Here is a 21,623-nt window from a genome sequence, read left to right as displayed (position 1 = left end):
GTACAGGTGTACAATTCCATAGGTTCAGACAGAACTTTGCCAGACAATCACTGAATTTATATGCACAGTCATTTTTGAACTACACCAGTTCTCTCTTAAAAAATACACATTGTAATTAAAAGTTCAATACTTTTGCACTCATTATTACTTGGGGGGGGTTGTATCATGATCGCACAGAACCAGAAATGCATAACCAGAGTCACACACACACACACCCAAAGTCTCAGACACACTCAATCACATGCAGTCAGAGACACACATGTAGTTACAAACACTCCCAGAGACCATCACACTCGCAGGTACATCCGTAATCACTAATACATCCAAAATTGTAGACACGCTTAGTCACACACACATCTTCAGTTCCACACAAACCTCGACAGATAGACACCTATTGTCACAAACTCACCCAGGGTTACAGACATGCCCACAGGTACAAACACACTGTCAAGAACCTTACAGTTAGTCAACAACCAAAAATACACTCTCACTCACACAAAATCCACCCAACAGCTAGTATCAGACTAAAAAGAAAAGCAAACACTAATTTCCTTTCGTGAATATTTTATTAGCTTTTTCAACACTCTCATTTACTGTTATGCAGTGAGTCAATTCTGATAAGTCACTGATTGCATCAAAGTGGTTATACTGTGGTGTTGTGCTGTTGGTTGTCAGTGTGGAATCTGTTTGCCAACTGTACTTGCCTAATCCAGCCTTTATCTTGGGCTTACTGTCTGCTTGTTGAGACCCTGCATTATGATGTCTGAACACCGCATCAATCCCAAAATAAAAGCAGTTGTAAGATGTGTATGTGCATGTGCACAAAATTGTCAAAGACAAATACACTCTTTAAGACATTCAAATCATTTATAATCATTTTTCAAAGTTAAATCTATTCAATGTTAATTTAACTAACTTAGTGCCACTGCATCATTCAGTGTTACTGAGACTAAATCGAAGCGTTCACAAATCACGGCTAAAATTATGGCTTTATGGCTAAAGAGGTTGTCTTCAGTTCCACTGTAGCTAATGTTGCTGCTCAAATAATACCAGTCATTCTCTTTTCAGAAACAGAGTACAGTTATTGTTCTTCACAGAGTGAAGTGGAAGGGGTCATGTTATATTAGTTGTGAGGTTGGTCAGTTGTGTCTCTAGGTTTTAGGTGCAGGCTTGTTGAACAGCAGCTGTCATCATTATCCCAGACGACTGCTCTTTCATTGCACAGACAGACACTGGTGGTGACTTTAACCTGGGGCTCACCATGCCTCAGGTGAGGGGTAAGGTTGAGAATACAGAAACATCATGGTGACCTCAGTCAGTGTGGGAGTTAAGCCCATGCTGTTGGTATAACTCTGCATTGCAAACCAGCCATCCAGCCAACTGAGCTAACCAACTCCCACTAGCTGAATAACTATGTGAGCAAGCAGAGACACAGTTGTTACATCTCTTACAATGGTTTGGAGAAAGAGAAACCTGAGAAAATGGATAACTCCTCCAGTGTCAGTGTGAGGTGGGATGGATCTCTCAGAGTCAGCTTGATAGTTATTGAGGGAATAAAGAGATCTGGAGATAGTGTGGAAAGGCAGAGTTAAGTAGACGAACAACTCTATTCCCGTTGAATGGCAGACCAGGCTTAAAACTGCTGAGTCCACTTTCCATTTTCTCTGTTCTTATGAAGTGCTTGACTTCACAGTATTAGCATAAGGTGCACTGGGTGTTCGTGTGTACTGCACTGGACAGAAAATTCACACCCTGAGTCAATAGAGATATTATTCCATTTTGAAACTTGATTGTTGTGTGAGACTGCCAGTAGTCGCTGGCTATACTCGATTATCAAATATGCAGTAATTTAGATAAATCAGGTAAGAAACATCTTCCATAAGTATTTCTCCATTGTCACTGATCATTGACGCTGATTAAGAGATTTTCACCTGCTGCCTGAAATATTACAGATCCTCACAGCCCCTTATTATAAAAGATACTCTTGCTGGATGTTGCTATCTTGATCTCTGGCTCCAGTTTTGAAGTTTCAATCTACAAAGTAAAAATGAAGAAATCAGCAACAACAACTTACACTTTTCCAGTGATCTGAAAGTAATAACGTACCCCAAGGTGCTCCACAGGAATGTTCTAGTGCTAGTTACTAGCACTAGAGTAACTAAAGTTACTCTCCAAGCCACTCACCATCCTGACTTGGAAATATATTGCCATTCCTTCACTGTTGCTGGGTCAAAATCCTGGAACTCCCTCCCTAATGGATCAACCTACAGCACATGGACTGCAGCGGTTCAAAAAGGCAGCTCACCACCACCATTTCAAGGGCAACTGGGCAAGGGTGGGGGGCACAATATATGCCTGCCCAGCCAGCGACAGTGATGAATGAATGAAAAAAAGACACTTAGATCCAGGGCAATCAGGGACGGGCAACATATACCAGTTTAGTCAGTCAGACCCACAACTCATAAAATATTGAAGGCATAAAAGATGGGTTGAGTTTGGTGGATGTGGTGGTGGTAGGGAGGGATGGTCAGCATGATTTAAGCCATGGAAGGGTCTGAAACAAGTTTTAGGACTTTATAATTGAGATTTCCTTAGTCATCCAGGACTGCACTAAACAGTTGAATAAAAGCAAAGTAGTGTGGATGCTGGAAATCTGAAATACAAACAGAAAGTGTTGGGACAACTCCATCAGGTCTGGTTACATCTGTGGAGAGAGAAGCAGCGTTCACATTTCCAGTCTGGAAATGCTAACTCTGTTTTTCTCTTCACAGATGCAGCCAGACCTGCTGAGCTTCTCAAGCACTTTCTGTTTTTATGTTGAAAAGTCAAATTTAGAGGTGAAAAAAGGTAAGGATTAGGGTTTCAGCAGCTCACAAGCTGAAGCTGGAATTTCAAGCAATGTTACAGAAGCTGGTGTAGAAGGGATGACTTTAGATATATGGATCATTGGGATGTCTTCTGGGGAAGGTGGGACCTGTACAAGAAGGACGGGTTGCACCTGAACTGGACGGGCACCAATATCCTGGGCAGGAGGCTCACTAGAGTTCCTTGGGAGGGTTTAAGCTAATGTGGCAAGGGGGTAGGAACTGGGACAACAGGCCAGTAAGTGCAGGGACTCGGGACAAAACAGTGACTGGGATATGCACAGCACAGAGTAACAGCAGGCAGAGGGAAGTCGAGGGGCTTGGAGGGACTGGAGGTCTGGAGTGCATTTACTTCAATGCAAGAAGTCTAACAGGTAAGACAGATGAACGAAGAACATGGATTATTGCATGGATTTAAAGTTTTTAGCAAAGATTTGTAGCTCGGGTTGTGGGTGAGATTGGTGACTTGCTCGCTGAGCTGACTTGTTTTCGTTCAGACGTTTCATCACCATGCTAGGTGACATCATCAGTGGGGGACTCCGATGAAGCGATGTTATTCTACTCCACTTGGAATTTATAATGTGTGGTCCGTTATGGTGAGTACTGTCATTTCTGGTTTTGTTTTGTATAAGTTTGTACATAGGGTCCAATTCTATATGTTTGTTGATTGCATTACAAGTTGAGAACCACGCCTCTAGGAATTCCCCTGTGTGTCTATGTTTGGTTTGGGCTACTATAGTTACATTGTCCCAGTTAAATTGTTGGCCTTGATTGTCTGAGTGTACCGATGTTAAGGAAAGTTTGATATGTCATTTTGCTGCTAGCTAATGTTCATGTATTCTGATGGCTAGTTTTCTTCCTGCCTGTCTGACGTAATGTTTGTGGCAGTCGTTGCATGATATTTTGTAAACTGCGTTGGTTCTGCATGTTGTGGAATAGGGTCTTTGATCCTTGTGACTGTTTGTTGTAGAGTAGCTGTGGGCTTGTGTGCCACCATGATTCCTAGTGATTCACTTCATTGCTTCATTGGAGGTCCCACTAATGATGTTACCTAACATCTGAACGAAAACAAACCAGCTCGGCGAGCGAGTCAACAAACTCATTCCTGCATGGAATGATGACGTTATTGCCATTACGGAGACATGGTTAAAGGAGGGGCAGGACTGGCAGCTTAACACGTTTTAGATGGGACAGAAAGGGAAACAAAAGGTGTGGGGGAGTTGCACACACCACAGCTGTATTGAGGGAGGATACATCAGAGGGATCTTGCAGTGTGGCATTATGGGTGGAGCCCAGGAACAGGAAGGGTGAGATCACAGTGCTGGGAGTTTTCTATAGACTTCCCAACAGTCCACAGGAGACAGAGGAGCAGATATGTAGTCAGATACTAGAAGATTGTGAAAAAAGCAGGGTAGTTGTGTGGGTGACTTCAACTTTCCTCTTATTGACTGGGATTGACTGGGATTGCCTTAGAGCCAGGGGCTTGGATGGTGAGCAATTTGTTAGATGTATCCAGGAGGGCTTTTTGAGACAGTATGTTGACAATACAACCAGGGAGAAAGCCATACTAGACTTGGTATTAGGGAATGAGCCAGGACAGGTGATCAATGTTTCAGTAGAAGAGCATTCTGGGCTTTGCGACCATAACTCAATAAGATTTCAAGTAGTCATGGACGAAGAAAGGAATGGCCCTTGGGTCAGGGTGCTTAATTGGGCAAGAACCAATTACATCCACATTAGACAGGAACTGGGGAATGTGGAACAAAAACAAAGTTGCTGGAAAAGCTCAGCAGGTCTGGCGGCATCTGTAGAGGATAGAGGAGAAAACAGAGTTAACGTTTTGGGTCCGGTGACCCTTCCTCAGAACTGAGCAAGTTCTGAGGAAGGGTCCCAGACCCGAAACGTTAATTCTGTTTTTTCCTTCACAGATGCTGCCACACCTGCTGAGCTTCTCCAGCAACTTCGTTTTTGTTCCTAGTTTACAGCAGCCACAGTTCTTTCGGTTTTTATTACAGGATTAAATCTATGGCTCAAAAGAGTGGTGTTTAGCAGATGGGGTTTCAATTCATGGGCAGTTTTGCAGGGACATGCATGTCCTGCACTTAAATCAATTGATCTTTAAAAGCCTCCCACATGCCAGACGTAGATTTGCCCTCAAATAACTGTTCCCAACCCATAACAAGATATAGATTTAATGGCGACTCGGGCACATAAATGGCAGACGGAGATTAAGCCTGACAAATGCAAGGTGATGCATTTTGGAGGATCAAATTTAGGTGCGAATTATACTGTAAATGGCAGAACATTTAGGAAAATTAACATATAGACAGATCTGGGCATGCAGATTCACAGTTCCCAAAAAGTGGCAACACAGGTAGCCAAAGTGATTAAGAAGGTATATGGCATGCTTGCCTTCATCATTCGAGCATGGAGTACAAGAATTGGCAAACCATGTTGCAGCGATACAAAACCCCTGTTTGGCCACATTTGGAGTATTGTGTGCAGTTTTGGTCACCACATTACCAGAAGGATGTGGAAGCTTTGGAGAGAGTACAGAGAAGGTTCACCAGGATGTTACCCAGTCTCCAGGGCATTGACTATGAGGGAAAGGTTAAAAAGACTAGGATTGTTTTCACTGGAAAGACGACGGCTGAGAGAAGACCTGATAGAGGACCACAAAATTATGAGAGGCATGGATAGGGTGGATAGTCAGAGGCTATTTCCCAGGATTGAAGTTTCAAATACAAGGGGACACAGGTTCAAGGTGAGAGGCGGGAAAGTTTAAGGGAGATGTGTGAGGAACGTTTTTCATGCAGAGGGTGGTAGGAGCCAGGAAAGCACTGCCAGATGAGGTGGTGGAAGCAGGCACATTGGCAACATTTAAGAGGCATCTAGATGGTTACATGAATAGGGAGGGAACAGGGGGATACGGACCGGATAAGGGCAGAACGCTTGTTTTTTAGTTTAGTCAGGGCATGATGATCGACACAGGCTTGGAGGGCCAAAGGGCCTGTTCCTGTGCTGTACTTCTTTTGTTCTTCTTTTGTTTCTCTTTTCAGCCAAAATTGGTGCCATTAGTGATGATGCAGATTCATGCTGGTGGCCAGCTTACACATGCCCTTTATGGCCTTAACAACATGACCTTTGCTTGAAGTCTGCACAGCAGGCAGCAGCACCCTAGCCAGCTCGGGAACCACATCAATTGAGTGCATTACATCAGAGGTGGCCAACTTTTTTGCATAGGGGGTGACATTTCAATATTACAGAGTCATAGTCATATAGCACGGAAACAGACCCTTTGGTCTGACTCATCCATGCCAACCAAGATCCCCAAAGTAAAATAGTACTATTTGCCTACATTTGGCCCATATCCCTTTAAACTTTTCCTACTCATGTACCTGCCTAAATATCTTTTAAATGTTGAAACTGTACTTATTCTTTGTCCTTGGGGGACACAACAGTAAACATAAACTTCATCAAAAAAGTTCAAAAGCAATAAATTGATGATGTAAATTAGTAATTAATAGAAATAAAAATTAAAAAGTGCCAAGCCATAAAACTTAATGAAAAAGCCAGTTTTAACTTTTTGGTTAAGAAGCAGAGTTACTTGTGAGAGAAAAAGAATAAGTTCAAATTGGTGATCACTAAATAATGGATTGGAACTAGGGCCAAGCTAAGAAGTTAGGCTTAACTAACATTGATTTTGCATTACTTATGGCGCACACACTCCAAGCCAGTCTTGACAGAATTCACAAGAAATCGGGGTTCAGAAGTGAATAACTTTCAGCTTGGGAGTTCCCTCCTCTCACAGCCTGCTTTCCCAATTTTACTCTTTCCTTCTCCTCTTCCAGACTCTTATCCCATTCTGTCTGTCTTTCTCTCTCTCTCTCATTCCTTTATCACCCCTTCCTGGCTGTTATACTTTTCCTCCCTCACTCTTTAACCCCTCTTACTCTGGCTGTCTCACTCTTAGGCTTTAACTTCAAGAAAATAATCCCAGGGGCTTTCACCAATTCACCAATTTTAAAAAGAACTTTTCTAAAAACACACATTTTGTCATGGAAGTGAATGACCATTAAGAAAAAGCAGCTTCAGAAAGTTGTTGAAAATGCATTGGAAGCCCAGCTCTGTGGCAAGGCAGCACAGATTTGCAAGGCAGCAGTCCAATTTAAGAACTTCATCATGTGCCACACGAGGTACCACACATGTATTACCTGCTGGGAAGTACCCGGGGAGCCACTAGCCCTGAACCATTCATTTATTCATTCATCAGTGGTCCCTTGTAGATGAGGATGACTCTTTTCTACACACAGGGTGAATCCATAGATGGTTGTACAGACTGATGCAGCTCCCACAAGCTCCATTAAAGTTGAGGCAGAAGGTGGTGACACGAAGGGGTGGGTGGGGTATTGGTGTGGCAGTGCGCTCCTTTCACTGTTTTCGCTTGGCTTTTGCTTTTTCAGGACGGCAAGTCTTGAGATGCTCGACGCCTTCTCGATGCTCCTCCTCCACTTTGGGCGGTCTTGGGGCCAGTGATTCCCAGGTGTCTGTGGGAATGCTGCACTTCGCCAGTGAGGCCTTGAGGGTATCACTGAAGTGTTTCCTCTGTCCACCTGGGGCTCGCCTGCTGTTTCAAAGCTGGGAGTAGTGCACGTGTCAGTCATGTGGACGACGTACCCAGCCCATGACAGCTGATCAAGGGTGGTCAGTGCCTCAATGTTAGAGATGTTGGCCTGGTCAAGGACACTGGTGTTGGTGCATCTTACTTCCCAGCGGATTCACAGGATTTTGCACGGGCTGCATTGTACTGCTCCAGTGCCTTGAGGTGTCTGCTATAGACAGCCCACATCTCAGACCCATATAGGAGGGCTTGGTGCCGGGTTTGATGTTATTGTCCTTAAACACCCATTTCCTTAGGTAGAAAACAAACCCCTGAACCAGAGGCTCAATGGGGGCAGGGCTGGAAGCTGTCCAGTGCATTAGCTACAAAATCAGAGCCTGGATACCTTCCCACTGCCTTCCTACAGCAGCCAGAAGCAGATCTGGCCTACCTCCCCATCAGCATTCAGTGGCGGTACTAACCTCGGCTGGTTGTCCCTCAGCAGCTGAGAGAAGCAGCTTTAGCTGGCTCAGACTCCCCACAACGCAGTATCAATCCAATATCAATTCCATATTAATACTCTGGTGACATGGGTTCAAATCTCACAATGGCAAATAAGGAAATTTGAATACACTTGAAAGAAATCTGCGGTTGCAGCAGGCCTGGAGCAGAGATAACAAGGTGTAGAGCTGGATGAACACAGCAGGCCAAGCAGCGTCAGAGGAGCAGGAAAGCTGACATTTCGGGCCGAGACCCTTCTTCAGAAATGGGGGAGGGCTCCCACAAGCTTCAAAATCTCCCCGCCCCCGACTGCATCCCAAAACCAGCCAGCTCACCCCGCCTCCCTAACCTTTCCGTCCTTTCTCCCACCTATCCACTCCTCCCACCTCAACTCCCACCCCCACCTCCTACCTACCAGCCTCATCCCCGCCTCGTTGACCTGTACTTCTTCCCTGGACTGACCAACCCCCACTCTAACTCCCCCCCTACACTCACCTTTACTGGCTCCATCCCCATCTCCTTGACCTGTCCGTCTCCTCTCCACCTATTCTGCTCCTTTATCCATCTTCCATCTGCCTCCCCCCGCCGTCTCTATTTATTTCAGAATCCCCTTCCCCTCCCCCATTTTCTGAAGAAGGGTCTAGACCCGAAACGTCAGCTTTCCTGCTCCTCTGATGCTGCTTGGCCTGCTGTGTTCATCCGGCTCTACACCTTGTTATCTCAGATTCTCCAGCATCGGCAGTTCCTACTATCTCAGGAGCAGAGATTCCTGGTTATCGACGAGAAGGCAGCAGCAGCAGCTCCTGGTTGCGGTAGGCCCAGAGCGAGAACTCCTGGTTGTCGGGTGAGTGTGGGTTCAGCAGGGACCCAGCATTGGCAAGGTGGGCCCAATGGCAAAGGGATGGTGCCTCAACAGTGGCAATTCCTACACTGGTGGGTGCAGCTCAGGGCTCAGGACTCATTGTGGAGGCAGCGAAACCAAGATAGACTCTTTTTCAGGAACAAAAACAGAAGTTTCTGGAAAAGCTCAGCAGGTCTGGCAGCATCTGTATGAACGCTCACTGTTCTGTAGTTCTTTCCGTTTTCACTTAGACCCTTTTACAGTTTTCTCTTTTTATTCTGAAACTGTTCAAAATGGTGCTATGGCGCCAGTAGAAGCTTTTAACTGTATTTTACTGTATTATTCATTGTAAAATGCAAGTGACAATAAATCATTCAATTCAATTCAAAGAACCAATCCAGTTCACTAATGCTGTCCAAGGAAGGGAATCTGCCTTATCCTGGTCTGGCCTAGTCATGAATTCAGTCACACAGCAATGAGGCATGGGCAATAAATGCTGGCTGACCCAGTGATGCCAACATAGGAACAGCAGAAGAGAATTCAGCCTTGAACCTGTTCCACCATTCAATGAGATCATGGCGGATCTGTGGCCTAACTCCATTTACCTGACTTTGGCCCATATTGTTTAACAAAAATGTATCTATCTCAGATTTCAAATTAACAATTGATCCTGCATGCACTGCAATTTGTGGAAGAGAATTGCAAACCTCTACTACCCTTTGTGTACAGAAGTGCATCCTAACATTTCTCCTGAATGGTCTAGCCCCAATTCTCAGATGATGCCTGAGTCCTAGAATCCCCAGTCAATGGAAATAATTTATCATTATTGATTACCAATGACCTTCAGGGAAATCAATCACATGACTCCAGATCCACAACAACATGCCATAGAGTCAAACAGCATGGAAACAGGTCCTTCGGCCTACCATGTCTATGTTGACCAACAAACACAGAACCCACCTATCTCTTCCTCCCACCTATCCCCTCCTCCCACCTCAAGCCGCACCTCCATCTCCTACCGACCAACCTCATCCCGCCCCCTTGACCTGTCCGTCCTCCCTGGACTGACCTATCCCCTTCCTAACTCCCTACCTACACTCACCTTTCCTGGCCCCATCCCCGCCTCTTCGACCTGTTTGTTTCCTCTCCACCTATCCTCTCCTCTATCCCTCTTCTATCCGCCTCCCACTCTCTCCCTATTTATTTCAAAACCCCCTTCCCCTCCCCCTTTTCTGATGAAGGGTCTAGGCCCGAAACGTCAGCCTCTCTGCTCCTATGATGCTGCTTGGCCTGCTGTGTTCATCCAGCCCTGCACCTTGTTGTCACAGAAGTGCACTAATCCCATTTACCTGCACTTGGCCCATAGCCTGGCATTTTAAGTGCTCATCCAGTTGCTTCTTAAATGTTGTGAGTGTTCCTGCATTTCGCACTGTAGGGATTCTACGATCCACCACCTCCTCAGGCAGAGCATTCCATATTTCTATCAGCCTCTGGGTGAAAAAAATTCTTTTCTCAGATCTCGTCCAAACCACTTACTCCTCACCTTAAACTTATGCCCTCTGGTCTTAGGCACATCTGCCATGGGGAAAGCATTCTCATTATCTACTCTGTCTATGTCCATCATAATTTTGTATAATCAGCCTCCTCTACTTGAGGGAAAACAAACTCAGCCTAGCAAGTCTCTCCTCATTACTAAGACTTTTCATCCCAAGTAACATCCTGTTGAATCTTCTGTGCACCTTCTCCAGTGCAATCACATCTTTTCGATAGTGTGGCAATCAGAATTGCAGACAGTATTCCGTCTGTGGTCTAACCAATATTTTATAAAGTTGTAACATGGCTTCCTTGCTCCTACATTCTATGTCCGGCTAATGAGGGCAAGCATCTGTATAAAAACCAAAAGAACTGAGGATGCTATAAATCAGGAACAAAAGCAGAAGTTTGGAGGAAGGGTCACCGGACCCAAAACGTTAACTCTGATTTTGCTTAGCAGATGCTGCCAGACCTGCTGAGCTTTTCCAGCAACTTCTGCTTAATATTCCAAGCATCCTATATGCCTTCTTCACCACCCTGTCTACCTATGCTGCCACCTTAGGGGATCTATGGACTTGTACATCAAGGTCCCTTTGTTCCTCAGTACTCCCTAGGGACCCACCATTCATTATGTATGCCCTTCTCTTGTTAGAACTCTCAAAGTGCATCATCTCACACTTATCAGGATTAAATTCCAAATGCCATTGCTCTGCCCAATTTACCACCTGATCAGTGTTAGACTGTAGCCTGAGACCATCCTTCTCACTGTCAACAACACCATCTGCATATGATCTGTAAACTTATTAATTATACCTTCTACATTTACATCTAAGTTGCTAATGTACATAAACAGCAAGGGTCCCAGCACCAGTCTCTTTGGTACAGCGCAGGTCACAGGCTTCCAATTACAAAAACAACCCTCCACCACCATCATGCTCAGCTTCTTGTTTGTAAGCCAATTTTGGATCCATTTTGCCAACTTGCTTGGATCCCATTGGCTCCTACCTTTCGGACCAGCCTTCCATGTGGGACCTTGTCAAAGGCCCTACTGAAGTCCATATAAACCACATCAACTGCACTAACCTCATCAATATAGCTCGTCGCCTTTTTAAAAAAAAACTCAATTGAATCAGTCAGACAGGATCTCCCTCAAACAAAACCGTGCTGATTATCCCTGACCAATCTCTGCCTTTCCAAGTATTGATTAATCCTGTCTCTCAGAATTTTTTCGAGAAATTTCTCTACCACTAGCGTCAGACTAACTGGTCTGTAATTACCTGGACTATCCCTGCTGCCCTTCTTGGACAAAGGAACCATATTTGTTATCCTCCAGTCATCTGTATTTCACCTATGGTCAGTGAAGTATTGAATATATCTGCCAGGGTCCCAGCAATTTCCCCTTTGCTTCCCATGGCAGTTTGGTTAATTTCATCAGGCTTCGGCAATTTATGCATTTTTATACCCACTAAAATATTGAATAACTCCTCCTTATCAACTTTAAGGTGCTCTAGAACCTCACCACCTCAACTGAAATCCCTGGCTACAACTGTCTTTCTTCTTTGTGAATGTAGATAAGAAGTATTCATTTAAGACCTCAACCAAATCCTCTGGCTCCAGGCACAGATTGCTCGTTTGGTCTTCAGAAGGTCCCACTCTTTCTCTGGCAATCCTTTTACTCTTTATATATTTATCAAAATCCTTGGGTTTTCCTTGATCTCATTTGCCGAAGTTATTTCATGGCCTGTCTTTGTCCTCCTAATTTCTTAAAGTAACTCCTACACTCTCTATCCTTCTGAAGGACAACCCGTCCTCCTGTTTTTAATGTGCTATACCCGACATATGCTTCCTTCTTTTTCTTTATCAAACTCATGATATCCCTGAACATCTAGAGTTCCCTCGTAGACAAACAGGAGGCTGGAGGAACACAGCAGACCAGGCAGCATCTGGAGGAAAAGAACAGTCAACATTTTGGGCTTTACCTTTCTTCAGGACACATCTGGAGTTCCCTGGACTTGCTGCCCTTGCCCTTCACTCTTAGAGAAACATGCTAGCCCTGAACTCCCACTATACTACTTTTAAAAGATTCCTAATTTCCAAAAGTAGACTTATCTGGAAGTAGCTGCTCCCAGTCTATGTTTGCCAGATACTGTCTAATGATATTGAAATTGGCCTTCCCCCAACTTCTGCACCATCCTTATCCCTTTCAATAATGACTGATACTTACAGAGTTACGGTCACCATGCCCAAGCTCACTCACTGACATTCAACCACTTGACCTGCTTCATTCCTTAGGATAAGGTCTAGCACTGCCCCACCTCTAATCAGACTACCTACATAATGGCACAAAAAGCTCTCTTGAGTATACTTAGAAATTCTACTCCATCTAATCCTTTGAAATTAAGGTGATCCCAATTAATGTTACCAAAGTTGAAATCCTCTACAACTATGTCCCTATATCTCTCATAGCTTTCTTTCTGGATTTGCCGACATATTTGCTCCTCTATCTCCCTCTCTCTCTCTGACTGTTGGGAGGCCTGTAGAATAATCCCAGCAAAGCAACTGCCCTTTTTATATGTCAAAGTTCTACCCAGGCGGCCTTTTTTGAAGACCCTTCTTGGACCTCATCCCTCATTACAGCAGTGATGGTTCCTTTATCAATAATGCAATGCCCCCACCTCTCTTACATCTCTCCACTATTGCATCCCTGGAATGTTGAGCTGTCAGTCCTGTCTGACCTTTAACTACATTGCAACAATTGCAATAATATATATTCCCACAGGGTGATCAATGTTCTAAGCTCATCGGCTTGCTATCAGGTTCCTTGCATTAAAATAGATGCAATTTAGCTTTCCAGACGTCCCATGTGCCTTATCCTGCTCATGTCTTCTCCACCTGCTGGGCTGTTATTATATTCCTTCTACTTCTGACTGGGCCTTGCTCACTACTTTACATCTAATCTTGTGGTCTATCACCGTGCCGAATCAGTTGAAAACTTCCTCAACAGCACGAGCAAACCTCTCAGCAAGGATATTGGATCCATTCCAGTTCAAGTGAGTTCCCCCCTCATAAGACTATGAGATTTATGAGTAGAATTAGGCCAATCGACCCATAGAGTCCACTCCACCATTCAATCATGGCTAATATGTTTCTCAACCTCATTCTCCTGTCTTCTCCCCATAACCCTTGATTCCTTTGTTAATCAAGAACTCATCCATCTCTGACTTAAATACACTCAATGACGTGGATTCTACAACCCCCTGCAGCAAAGAGTTCCACAGATTCACCGCCCTCTGGCAGAAGAAATTCCTTCTCATCTATTTTCTAAAGGGTCATGCCTTCACTTTGAGGTTGTGCCCTTGGGTCCTAGTCTCTCCTACCAGTGGAAACATCTTCTCCACGTCCACTCTATCCAGTCCTCTCAGTATTCAGTAAGTTTCAAACAGATCCCCCCTCATCCTTATAAATTCCATTGAGTATACACTCAGAGTCCTCAACCACTCTCATTTGACAAGCCCTTCATCCCAGGGATCATTCTTGTAAACTCCCTCCAAGGCCAGCATATCCTTCTTTTGATACATAGCGCAAAACTGCTCATGATACTCCAAATGCCGTCTGACCAGAGTTTTATACAGCCTCAGTTGTACATCTCTGCCTTTGTATTCTAGACCTCTTGAAATTAACGATAACATTATATTTGGTTTTCTTAATTGCCACTGAACCTGCATGTTAACCTTAAGAGAATCCTGAACAAGAACTCCAAGTCCCTTTCTGCTTCAAATTTCTGAAGCTTTTCCTCATTTAGAAAATAGTCTATGCCTATATTTTTCCCAGTAAAACGTATAATTCCACTCTTTCCCACATTGTATTCCATCTGTCATTTCTTTGCCCACTGTCCTAGCTTGTTCAAGTCCTTCTGCATTCCTCCTGCTTCCTTAACACTACCTGTCCTTCCACCTACCTAGTATGATCTAAACACTTAGCAACAAAGCCCTCACTGCATTTGTCCAGTTCATTAAACTATAATGTGAATAGTTGTGGTCCCAATTCTGACCCCTGTAGAACTCCACTAGTTACAGGCTGCCATCCTGAAAAAGATCCCTTATGCCTACTCTCTGTCATCTACCAATCCTCTATCCATGCCAGTACCTTATCCCAGACACTATTAGGGCAGCAGTTTACTTCTTGAAGATTAACCTTAGAGATGTTAGTGAACCAGGTGGACAATCAGCAACAGTTTCATGGCCACCATTAGAATCTTAATTCCAAATTTTTATTGAACTCAAATTCCACCATCTGCCACATAGGAGATTACAGCATTGATAAGGTAGGGGTCACGGAGTGATTTGAACACATGAAAGGAACTGGCATTTGTTGATGGGGTTACAATATGAACACAGGAGTGATGGATGAGCTATTAACATACTGAATTTAAACAGCGAGTGGATGTGACTGGTCTTAACGCACTTGACTTTGCTATTACTGTGCTATCTGGTTGAGATCCATCTGTTTCACTGCTGATTCTTCACTGAAAAGAAATTGCTGCTACTTTCCTTTCTGGCTGAGGATGTAATGGTTCTGGTATGACAATTCCCCCGCTGAGCGCTCACAGTGAGGTGTGAGTCGCTGCTGTTTCAGCTTTTGTCTTCTTGCTTTCTCTCTTTCTCTCTCTCACTGTCATACATACACACTCATCGTCACGTGGGGTGTTTTAGTCACCATTTTTTTTAACAGATGAACATCAAAAACCTACATAACATATCCTAAACCACCTTCGTTAACAATACGTCACTTTAAACCTGTCACACTTCCTCTTGGTAACTGCCAAAAATGTTTCGGAACTTGCTTGATGATAGGAATTAGACGGACGGGGACAAAATTTTACCTCCCGCCTACTTCCACCTGAAACTGAACAAAAGAACATACCAATTTTTTCAGTAAATCAGGAGGCTGCTGGTTAATTCCTGCTTTAGAGACTTGAGCACATTATCCAGTCTCGGTGCAGAATTGAAGGAGTGGTGACTTTTAAATGGGATGTCAATCCAGGGCCTCATCTACCCTTCCAGGTGGATAACAAAGATCCCATGGCATTATCTCTGAGATAAGCAGGAGACCTCTCTCTAGTGTCATAGCCAGTATTTATCCTGCAATAAAATGGATAATCAGGTCATTGTCTCAAGTCTTATTATAGAATTTGCAAATTCCATGATCTTAGGATCTCCCAGAGCATTTTAGAGCCAAAAGTATTTTGAAATGTTGTCAGCATTGTACTGGGTAATGTGGCAACATACTTACACACCTCAAGTTCCCACAAATAATGGTGTGATAAATAATGAGCTAATCAACTGCAGTAATATTGATTGAGGGATAAATATTTATAATGATACTGGGGAAAACTCCCCAGCTCTTCATTCAATCGGAACAAGACATCTTTTATGACCACCTAAGAGAACAGATACGTCCTCAGTGTAGCATCTGAGCCAAAAAACAATACACCCAATGGTACAGCACTCCCTTAGTACCGAACTGGAAATTTTAGCTGAGATTACTTTTGATAAGGGGCACTGTTTAAAAGTTAGAGGTCAACTTTTTCAGATAGAGGTGAGGACTAATGTTTTCTTTTAAAGAGCTGCACGACTTTGGAAAATTCTGCTTCAGATGGCAGTGGAGATGGGATCATGGAATATTTTAAGTTGGTTCTTGTTAGTCACGGAAATCAAAGGTTATGGAGGTAGAGGAGAATGTAAAATTCAAAACACAAACAGATTAACCATGATTGTATTGAATAGGAGAGCAGGCTCGAGGGGCTGAATGGCCTACTCCTGCTACTAATTTGTATGTTCCTGTCTTCGGGAGCCGGACTTGACTGCAGAACCTTTTGACTCAAAGGCGACAGTGCTACCCACTGAGCTCAGGCTAACACTTCTAAGATGAAAGCTGTTGAGTTGCTAGTTCATTAAAATCCTTCAATGATAGGGAACCTGCTGTCCTTATGCGGTCCGATCTACACATGACTTTAGGCCCAGCTATGTGATTAACTCTTTACTGTCTTCTGAAATCACAGTTGCAAATATATAATTGCCAGAATTTGGCCCAGAACCATCTTTGATGGGTCACAAATGCAACCCACGCCTGCATCAGGCACATCCATAGAACAAATAATTAAACATACGCGCACATTTGCAAAGATTGTTAATCAGCCTCAGCTGGGGCAGGGCGACTGTACCAAATGACTGAGCTTCCTTTCAATCTTTGTAAATCGTGGCATTTTCAAGATGAAAGTCTGTCAGGCGCTGTACCTAATACGTTGTTTATATTTGTATTGTGAATCACATCTTATCATCAGGCACTCAGTCAAATGGAAACTAGCTCTGGGTTAATTTGGGATGATACCAGAACTGAAAGGTGATAACTGTCAGGGAAGATTGAACAGGTTGAAGCATTTCCCTGTAACAGAGAAGGCTGAGGGTGCCTTGATAGAACCTCTGAAAGGTTTTGATATGGTAGATGTAGAGATGATGTTTCTACTATTGCAGAGACCAAAACTAGAGACCATACGACAGTCATAACTAAATCCAACAGAGAGTTCAGGAATAAAAGAGTGATTAGAATTTGTAATTTTCTATCAGGAGTAGTTAAGGAAAATAGCATTGATGCATTTAGAGAGAATCTAGACAAATAGGTGGCTCAGTAGTTAGCACTGCTGCCTTGCAGCGCCAGGAACCTGGGTTCAATTCCACCCTCGGGTGATTGTCTGTGTGGAGTTTGCATATTCTCCCTGTGTCTGTGTGGGTTTCTGCCGGGTGTTCTGGTTTCGTCCTACAGCCCAAAGATGTGGGGGTTAGATGGATTGGCCATGCTAAATTGTCCATAGTGTCCAGGGGTGTTTATGTTAGGTGGATTAGCCACGGGAAATGTAGGATTACAGGGAAAGGGTAGGGGAATGGGGATGGGTCTGGGTGGGATGCTGTTTGGAACGGCGGTGTGCAGTTGTTGGGCTGAATGGCCAGTTTCCATTCTGTAGGGATTCTATGAAATATGTGAGGAAATAAAGTACAGGCTTAGATGAAGAGGGGTGGGGAGAAGGCAGCTGTGGAACATAAATACCAATGTTTCTTCACTGTTGCTGGGTCACAATCCTGGATTTCCTCCCTAATGGCACTGTGGGCTAATTTACAGCACATGAACTGCAGCGGTTCAAGAAGGCAGCTCACCACCTCCTGCTCAGGGGCAACTAGGGACAGGCAATCAAATGCTGGCCAGCCAGTGACCACAAATGAATTGAAAAAATGACCAGTTGAGCCAAAGGACCTGTTTCTAAGATGTAAATAAGACAAAGAACTGTGGATGCTGAAGATAGAGTTATAGAGATATACAGCATGTAAACAGACCCTTCGGTCCAACTCATCCATGCTGACCAGCTATCCTAAATTAATGTGGTACCATTTGCCAGCATTTGGCCCACTTCCCTCTAAACCCTTCCTATTCATTTACCCATTCAGATGCCTTTCAAATGTTGTCATTGTAACAGCCTCCACTACTTCCTCTGGCAGCTTAGTCCATACATGCACCACCTTCCACGTGAAGAAGTTGCCCCTTAAGTCCCTTTTAAATCTTTCCCCTCTCACCTTAAACCTATGCCCTCTAGTTTTGGGCACGCCACCCCAGGAAAAGACCTTGTCTATTTACCCTATCCATGCCCCTCATGATTTTATAAACCTCTATAAGGTCACCCCTCAGTCTCCATTGCTCCAAGGAAAATAGCCGCAGCCTATTCAGCCTCTCCTTACAGTTCAAACCCTCCAACCCTGACAACATCCTTGTAAATCTTTTCTGAATCCTTTCAAGTTTCACAACATCCTTCCTATAGCAGGGAGACCAGAATTGCATGCAGTATTCCAATAGTGAGATCTTAATAGAAAAAAAAACAGAAATTGCTGGAGAAGCTCAGCAGGTCTGGCAGTTTCTCTGGAGAGGAAGCAACTTCGGGTCCAGCAACCCTCTTTCAGAAATGTTAACTCTGCTTTCTCTCCACAGAAGTTGCTGAACCTACTGAGTTTCTTCTCTGCTTTCTGTTTTTGTATATGCTATATAATGAGTTCATAATATCTTAAAACTCTTTATATCCAGTGGCATGATGTAGCCCTGTAGCAATGTAAGGGTTGCAGAAGTTAATTTTTGTGCCTAAATTCCTGAATAGCAATGAAGAGCAGACAATATGATCTTAGTGATGTTAGCTGATGGTCAAACACTGACCAGGATGTTGTGCTTTCAGAAATGCTGCTGATGTGAAATATTTTTATCTGAGGTCTGATGGGGCTTCAATTCAATCTCATATTTGAAACGAAGCTGAGATAGTGCCTGATCTACAGTCTCAAAATCTGAAAGGCCACCATTTGATCCACTCAGTGATAGAAAATCAGACTGTACTTACCAGAGCATGTAAGGACAGTGTGATCTATTATCCCTGTGTGTGAAAAGACACTGGTGAATTTGGCGGGCGGTTGTCTTGCTCCTCAGTAGGAAAATTTGACTTGAACCGACCAACTTTAGGAAACAGTTGCCTTGCAGCAGTAATTTGCTAGGAATGGCTTTAAAAAGCTTAGACTACAAGCATACCAAAAAAGAAGCTCCATGATCTTAGAGGTAAGTGGATTTTGGTCAGGAAGGGATGAGGCAGCCAGGGTGCTGGGCGTAGACTTCGGGTTCTGGAGGCCATGGTGTGAGGGAAGGATCCTGGGGGAGGGTGTTGCCCTCAAAGTGGGATCCACTGTTCCAGAGAGTGACCCACTGGCCCAGAGTGTGACCCACTGCCCCAGAGAGTGACCCTTTGACCCACAGTGTGACCCACTGTCCCAGAGAGTGACCAACCATCCCAGCGTGGCTGACTGTCCCAGAGAATGACCCACTGCCCAGACTGTGAAAGGGCATTCTTTAATAAACTGTAACACTCAGATTTTCAGGTATGGAGTTGAGAGGAAATTATTCTAACTGTACAACAGTGACCTTACACTTCTAAACATACTGAACTTGAGAATTCCTTTAGAGTGGAAAGCTCTTGGGAACTCCTGAGGTCATGAAAGATGCTGTAGAAATTCAAGTCTTGCATTTTTACTGTAGAACCCAGTGCTCCCAAGTCAGGGTACATAATGTAAGAAAAATGTGGCTAGCTGGCCCCAGAGGAAATTCAAGGATGGGACACAAATATTCCTTGCAATTGATGCCATGAATATTTGTTTCTACTACAGCATGGTGTATTGTCCCCTCTTCATTTATTTTTAGCCTGGGGGAGGCAAGCAGCGCACAAAAACCCGTGACACTCACACCTTTGCTTACTTTCACCTTGTGTGAAGTAAAGTCTTAAGTTGAAGTGTAACAAGAAAGAAGCTGATCTCTTACTGAGGCAAGGCCCAACTGCATTATGGGAAGCAACACCTCATTTGTTCAAACTGCACATATGTCTCATTCCTGCACCATATGGCACTCCAAGCTATTTACAGTAATAATTAATTCTTAATCAGCATTTAACCTCTGTAAAATGTTTTAGAGATCTAATCACCTTCTAGATAGCACTAATGATAGAAAAAAGTATAAACACAGTCACAGAGGAAATATACAAAGAGACTGTGCTGGGATTATGGAGATTCATTAAATGACATATTTGTGAATTTTACTTGCTCCAACTATGAAGGATTATTGTTATGGAATGGGGGACATTCCACTTTGGGTAGCCAATATATCATGTACTCCCTGGTCAATCTGAATCACTGCTTCCAATGGGTGAGTATTTGAATGGGGGTCCACCGGCGGTTCACTACAGGGATGGTGGTCTACATACCTGGCATCTTTTTCCAGCTTTCTCTTTTTTTCCTGCCCCACCAATGTTTTCACTATTACGTCTCTCCTGGGAATCACCTTTGTTTCCTTATTTATCTCATTGTGCCTTTTAGCATAATCTCTTTTGCCATTTAACTCCTGCTTTCTATTCTCTGACAGACCTTCCACCCAGTTTCTTGCCTTCACCCTTTTCCCAGGCTCTGCAATTGCTTGAAAAGCTTTCTTTGATTCACAGGGTGTGGGTATGGCTAAGACGACCAGCATTTATTGCCCATCACTAATTTCACTGGAGATGGAGTTAATGAGCCACCTTAATGACAGCGGAGGGTGTGTAAGAATAAATCATGTTGCTGTGGGGTTTGAGACTCACACAGGCCAGACCAGGAAGGAGGATAGATTTGCTCCCCAAAAGGACACCAATGAACAAGATGGACTTCTACAACAAGCTGGTGGTTACATGGTCATGATGAGTAAGACATTCCATTTCATAGTTGCAATTCTCAGGATGAAAGTGGGAAGACCTAGTCCTCTTCCCGAGCAACGCCAAGCCTCTCTCCTTATATCAGAGTTCTGAGGAAGGGTCGCTGGACCCGAAACGTTAACTCGCAGATGCTGCCAGACCTGCTGAGCTTATTCAGCAACTTCTGTTTTTGTTTCTGATTAACAGCATCCGCAGTTCTTTCGGTTTTTACTCTCTCCTTATATGCTGTTTGACCTGCTGAATGTTTCCAGCATTTTACTGTTTTCTTCTCAGATTTCCAGCATCCTGCATGTTGTGCTTTTATTAATACAACATTAATTTTTGTGTCAAAAAGCTGAATCTTATAGAGCCCATCAGCTCGAATCAGAAGTGACTCAGGCTGAAACATAGGAATATAGGTGCAGCAGTAGGATATTCAGCCCCTCGATCATGTTCTACCACTCAATGAGATCATGGCTGATCTGTGGCCAAACTCCACATACTTGCCTTTGGCCCATATCTTTTAATACCTTTGCTTCACAAAAAATTACATATCTCAGATTTAAAATTCACAACTGAAAGATGATCTGGGTCAGGAAACCTTCGCATACCTGAGCTTTGACCAACGTTCAGTTCTTTGGGTGATGCCCCTTTCCTGTAGTGGGGAGGTGGGCAGCAGAAGTAAAACAGCCCTGCTGTTCTCCACTGGAGGGAAATGAGGCCTATTCTATTCTGAGCTTGAAAGTATGGATCTGCTCACCTCCGTCTAGTGTACTGACAGTTAAGCTGGGCAACACTCACTGCTACTCCATGATTGGCCTGCTCTTATCTCTCTCTATTAGAATCATAGAGTAATACAACATGGAAACAGGCCCTTTGGCTCAAACTGGTCCATGCTGACCATAGTGCCCACTCAGCTAGTTTCGATTGCCTGCATTTGGCCCATACCCCTCTAAACCCTTCCCATCCATGTACCTATCCAAATGTTTT

At 43.9% G+C, this 21,623-nt stretch overlaps 1 protein-coding gene across 1 annotated transcript in view; it reads right to left on the bottom strand.

Moving 5' to 3' along the window:
• Positions 1 to 547: 547 nt before the first annotated feature.
• The window catches only part of sfxn5b (sideroflexin 5b), a 183,071-nt gene continuing 161,995 nt past the window's right edge, over positions 548 to 21,623 (bottom strand). Inside the window, exon 9 of the mRNA XM_048600776.1 lies at positions 548 to 2,034. Coding sequence (XP_048456733.1) covers positions 1,957 to 2,034 — 78 coding nt within the window. The 3' untranslated portion in view covers positions 548 to 1,956. The remainder of the gene's footprint in view (positions 2,035 to 21,623) is intronic.

The sequence above is a fragment of the Rhincodon typus genome, chromosome 1, assembly GCF_021869965.1.
Source record: "Rhincodon typus isolate 14 chromosome 1, sRhiTyp1.1, whole genome shotgun sequence".
NCBI classification, from domain to species: Eukaryota; Metazoa; Chordata; class Chondrichthyes; order Orectolobiformes; family Rhincodontidae; genus Rhincodon; species Rhincodon typus.
This window is presented reverse-complemented; position numbering and strand designations above follow the sequence as displayed.